The sequence below is a fragment of the Muntiacus reevesi genome, chromosome 1 (assembly GCF_963930625.1).
Source record: "Muntiacus reevesi chromosome 1, mMunRee1.1, whole genome shotgun sequence".
Taxonomy (NCBI): domain Eukaryota; kingdom Metazoa; phylum Chordata; class Mammalia; order Artiodactyla; family Cervidae; genus Muntiacus; species Muntiacus reevesi.
In genome coordinates, this window is record NC_089249.1 from 188,080,751 (window position 1) to 188,086,797 (window position 6,047).

Genomic DNA, 6,047 nt, shown 5'->3' on the forward strand with positions numbered 1-6,047 from the left:
TAGTGTCCCCCTCCAAGATTCCATCATTTTTGTATAACTGTGTAGCATTACATTTTCCATACATATATGACTTCTTCTTTGTCCATTCATTCATTGATGGCCACTTAGATTGTTTCCATATTTGGCTGTTGAAAATAATGTTGTGATGGAGTGAGGGTTGCACGTATCTTTTCACATTTGTGTTTTTGTATTTTTAGGATAAATACTCAAATTGGGATACCTGGATCATAAGGTAATTTTATACTTAATTTTTTGAGCAGTCTCCCTACTCTTTTACATGGTAGCTGCACCAGTTTATATTCCTATCAAGATTATGGGAATAAATGGACAATTAATGTACAATATAGAAGTAACCCTTTCCAGTATTCTTGCCTGGGGAATCCCATGAACAGAGGAATCTGGCAGGCTACAGTTCATGGGGTTGCAAAGAGTCAGAAATGACTTAACAACAAAACAACAATAATACCTTTTAATTTATTAATCCCTTTTAATTTGTCTTGAGTTTAAAATTTAAAAAAAAATTGATTTTAAGTATTTGAAAATACCAATTTTCTTTGAGAATACCAATTCAAGCTTTTTCAGATATATATTATTTGGTGTGATTCATGAGTCCTTGCATAGAAAGATTAAAATTGATCACACATCTGGAATGAATGCATATACTTTCATTCAAAAGTTCAGGTGAAGGCAATTTGGTGTGCAGAAATTGTAAAGCCATATACTCTGTAACCTAAACACAGAGTATGAGCAGGAATCTTTTCCTCTCTGACCAGACCAGTGTCCCTCAGGGAAATCAGTCATTAGAGGTGGTAGTTACAAAAGGGAATCATGCTAATGAGCAGACATAAAGAGCCATCAATATTTCCTGTGCTGCAGTCCCTCTGCCTGTGCAACCTTGGACTAGATTGGGACATGGTTGATGCTTGCAGAGTCAAAACTCTAGCTGGGGGACCAGTGCTTGACTCCATCCCACTGTCTTATCTGTAGACAGAGTTTCTATCTCCATCATCAACCATCCAAGAGGAGTTGGGGCATCTATGTTGAGACTTTCCTCTCAGAAACTCCACCCAGGTGAGTCCAGGAGCCCAGTAAATACTGCAAGATATGGCCAAAGGGAATGGCAGCCAAGAATATTCACCAATATTCATTGGTTCATATGAGAGCCAATGCAGACTAAACCAGAGCCATGAACACTGAGTTTGTTTGTTGTCTTGACTGATAAATAAATGATTAATTAATTAGTACATGATTAATTAATCATGTATTATTTCATGATGCTGAAAAAAGAAGTGATTACTGAGCTTGACAATGCAAGGGTCAGTGTTAGCCATGAAATGATGACCATAGAAGCCCATTTGGAAGAGGAAGTATGATGTGCAAAGTGTTTTCAGTCAAAGTAGAACTTAATCCAAGCACGTCTGCCATTAACTGAAGAAGAGTTATAGGGTATTAGCTGTGGAGGGTTGCAGAGTGGTATAGCTTGTTTTTCTAACAGAAGCATATTTAACTATGAAGAATAAGATCTAGAATGCTGGCAAATTTTTCCCCTGAAACAGCCCTTGATGGGGCATACATTTCAGTGTCTCCACTCTCTCTTTTTGTGTGTGTGTGTGTGTGTGTGAGAGAGACTTTTTATTTATTTATTTTTTCATTTATTTCTATTACTTTACAATATTGTAGTGATTTTGCCATATATTGACATGAATCAGCCATGGATTTACATGTGTTTCCCATCCCGATCCCCCCTCCTGCCTCCCTCTCCATCCCATCCCTCTAATATTAAAATTAAAAAATATATATTACATCAAAATTGCATGCCAAAGAGCTTATCCTGCAATTAATTCATTATGTATAATCTTAAATATATGTGTTGAATCATTCAGTTCAGTTCAGTTGCTCAGTCATGTCTGACTCTTTGTGACCACATGGACTTTAGCACGCCAGGCTTCCTGGTCCATCACCAACTCCCAGAGCTTGCTCAAAATCATGTCCATCAAGTCGGTGATGTCATCCAACCATCTCATCCCCTGTCATTCCCTTCTCTTGCCGTCAATCTTTCCCAGCATAGGGATCTTTTACAGTGAGACAGCTCTTTGCATCAGGTGGCCAAAGTAGTGGAGCTCCAGCTTCAGCATCAGTCTTTCCAGTGAATATTCAGGACTGATTTCCTTTAATTCACTGATTTGATCTGGTAGAATTGTTAACCCATACTGACACCTTTAAAAACTGACCAGTCAAGTTCTTTGCTTTCATATACGAAATTCAGCATATTTTTGCTCCTTTTTTTTTTTCAATTATTATATGCTTTCAAACTAAGAATTGGATTTTTATTATCAAGATTGTTGTTTGCCCTTAGATATGTCATAATGTATAAAATTGTTTGTGCAGAATTTCTGAGAATTTTAAATTTTGTGTGGTAAAACCTGTGTCAGTCATCTCATGCTCTCTCCAATATTTTTTTAACTGAAGGAATTGAGCCATCACTCAAATATTCTTCACTTGCAAATCCTTGCTCGCTTGCAAATCCTTGCCTTAAACCAAAACTGAAAAGGAATGTTGTTCTTCATACGTGGTGCAAATACCTCACTCTTTTGCATATTTTGAATTACTTCCACATCTCTTACTCTTCATGGTCCTTTCATTCTAAATCTATTCTAAAAGTTGCATCATGTTCAGCCTTTATTTGAAAACTTCTCATCTTTGCATTTGAATAAATGTCACCCTTATCTTCCACATGCATATTGGAATCCATATGTTTCTAAGTAAGAAGAAACTCTAACTCAGACAGTGCTTCTATTTCATATTATAACAACTTGCTGCCATAGTATCTCCTTCAATGTCTTTTGTTATAAAAATAAAAAATTGAAATAGTGATATAAATTATAACTATCATAACCTTTTCTTTAGAAATTGGTTTTGGATTTTCCATCATTTGTCTCTCAGACGGCTTTATTAATATTGAATTTCACAAAGTGAAGAAGGTAAAAAACATGGATGAAGGACCCCTTGTGACTTGAAGTTTCAGCAGCAGGAAGGAGACTGCCTTGTTCCTCAACATCCTCTGACACCATCTCTCCTCACTCTCCCTCCGGCTCATGTCCCTCACCAGACTGGCTTCCTTTTCTGGACTGGAGCATCTAAAACAAGCACCTTCCTCAGGACCTTCAAATTAGCTGCTGCCTTGCCAAGATGCACTGTCCCAGGTATGCTCATGGCCCTAGTTCTGTCATCCTTAAGATCTCTGTTCAAATATCACCTTGTTCACAGGCCTTACCTAAATATACATGAAAAATCATACTCCCTTTTGACTTTCTACATCATACCTCTTTTTTTTCTCTTCATATCATTTGCCACCATCTGACATGCTATATAATTTTTGTTGGCTTATATTTTGTCACCAAAACGGGATCTTAGGAGCTTTTGTTTTCAGCACGCTGCATTTCCTGCAATGACAATATTGAGACTTTGTCACTATTCAATTTAAATTTTTAAGATGCATGAAATAATTTTTCATTAAAACTCGAATACATGACATCTTGGTTGAAACACTGATAGTTACCCAAGTTTGCTAGTTAGAGATGACTCAAGTGGTTCCCCAAAGTGCAAAAAATCTATGAACAAAATTTTGGAGTTAATATCTTTAGAGTGAAAGTGAAATTTCTCAGTCGTGTCTGACTCTTTTTGACCCCATGGACTATAGCCTACCAGGCTCCTCTGTCCATAGGATTTTCCAGGCAAGAGTACTGCAGAGGAGATTGCCATTTCCTTCTCTAGGAGATCTTTCCGACCCAGGGATTAAACCTAGGTCTCCCGCATTGTAGGCACACACTTTACCATCTGAACCATTGGGGAAGTCATTTGATAGATTGGTGACCATAAATACCAGTGATAATTTCAAAAATCCTTGCTTTCTTAAAATATTCTAGGATGGCAAAATATAAAAGGCAGCAATTCACCCATGTGAGTACTGCACGTTTGTGAGAAAATTAGTCATGTCATTTTGCCCCCTTCCTGGTAGTCTCCTTCACCAAATGGAACCAAAAAACCTAACAAGGGTTTCCGAATTTCATCTTCTGGGATTTTCAGAGGAACCAGATCTGCAGCCTCTCATATTTGGGTCTTTCCTCACCATGTACTTGATCACAGTGTTCGGAAATCTGCTCATCATCCTGGCCGTCAGCTCAGACTCCCAACTCCACACCCCCATGTACTTCTTCCTCTCCAACCTGTCCTTTGTGGACATCTGCTTCACCTCCACCACCATCCCAAAGATGCTATGGAATATCGAGACTCAGAGCAAACTTATAACATTTGAAGGCTGCATCACCCAGGTGTATTTTTTCACACTCTTTGTAGTACTAGACGTTTTACTGCTGACCGTGATGGCCTATGACCGCTTCGTGGCCATCTGTCACCCTCTGCACTACACGGTCATAATGAACCCCCAGCTCTGCGGACTGTTGGTGCTGGTGTCCTGGGTCATCAGCGTCCTGAATTCCTTGTTAGAAAGCTTAATGGTGTTGCATCTGGCTTTCTGCACAGTCTTAGAAATCCCCCACTTTTTCTGTGAACTCAATCAGGTGATCCAACTTGCCTGTTCTGACACCCTTCTCAATAACATGTTGATGTATTCTGTAGCTCTCTTGCTGGCTGGTGGTCCCCTCACTGGCATCTTTTACTCCTACTCTAAGATACTTTCCTCCATACAAGGAATGTCATCAGCTCAGGGGAAGTATAAAGCATTCTCCACCTGTGCATCTCACCTCTCAGTTGTCTCCTTGTTTTATTGTATGGGTTTAGGAGTGTACCTTAGCTCTGCTGTTACCCACAGCTCACACTCAAGTGCAACAGCCTCAGTGATGTACGCTGTGGTCACACCCATGCTGAACCCCTTCATCTACAGCCTGAGAAATAAAGACTTAAAGAGGGGTCTGAAAATAATCTTTGAAAGGTGACTGTAAAATGCCCTATTGTCCTAGGACCCATGATAGCAGAACTCAAAGCCTGAGGTCAATGTTGTTAGTCTTTGATCAAATTGTGGAAGTAGAGCTTTCTCTCTTCTATTTGGCATTTCTATTTTGATTTTGATTTTATACAATTTATGTATTTTGTGATGTTTCTGATATGCTTGATTTTTCCTCCTCTCCCAATTACATTTCCAATCTTGGAGGTGAAGTATTTGAAAATACAGACATTTATTTCAGGAGTCTACATGGATCTCTTAATAATTATTTCCTATAAAATAAAATAGGTCATACTGAGTATTTTTTCCTTTTGTTTGACTAAAAGATATAGTCATGAGATGTACCATTCCCATAAGTTGGGAAATACTTCCTGGCAAACGAATCTGAGACCACGGTTTCTGACTTTTGTGAAAATAGTTCTTTACATATCACTCCCTTAATGCTCTCTTTGGTAATTCAAACTTAACACAGTGCTTGTTGTCACTAGTCAAGGGTATTTTTCTCACTAGGCTTTTGGTCTTCTGTACATCCTTGTGTCTATTTGGTCTACCACAGTCATTAGCAATTAGTCATTGGCAATAAAATACAACTCCAAGTGGAATCTACTCTGAAGTTACCTATAAAGAAATAAATAGATATAGTATGGCTTTAGAGTCGACTTTCCAGATGATGCTAATTATAAGAACCCACCTGTCAATGCAGGAGATGAGATGCAGGTTTGATTCCTGGGTCTGGAAGATCCTCTGGGGAAGTAAATGGCAAAACACTGCAATATTCGTACCTGGAAAATCCCATGGACAGAGGAGCCTGGCGGGTGAGGTCCACAGGGTCACAAAGAGTAGGACATGACAGAGGAACGGAGCACACAGGCCCTGGAGTCGGGTTAAACCTAAGTGTGGTGAGACAGATATTAAATCTGTGAGGAAGATGCATGTAGCAGCTCATGTACTCATTAACACGTGGACTGTCAGTGTTCATTTATAAGGTGTATTAATTGAGCTGAAGAACTGTAGGCATGTTTTGGTTTTTAATAAATTATTGTCTTGTGTCTGTTTGTAATTTCCACTGCCTCCACAAAATATG

General features: G+C 38.8%; 1 protein-coding gene across 1 annotated transcript; it reads left to right on the top strand.

The window, feature by feature from the left end:
* Window positions 1–4,031: 4,031 nt before the first annotated feature.
* Window positions 4,032–4,955, top strand: LOC136155810 (olfactory receptor 7A17-like). The gene has a single exon (XM_065917943.1). It carries the CDS (start codon window positions 4,032–4,034, stop codon window positions 4,953–4,955), a length of 924 nt encoding a protein of 307 aa, XP_065774015.1.
* Window positions 4,956–6,047: the final 1,092 nt, after the last annotated feature.

What these genes read in the sequence shown, in the direction of transcription:
- LOC136155810 (XM_065917943.1), top strand. Translation starts at nt 4,032, where the DNA reads ATGGAACCAAAAAACCTAACAAGGGTTTCCGAATTTCATCTTCTGGGA.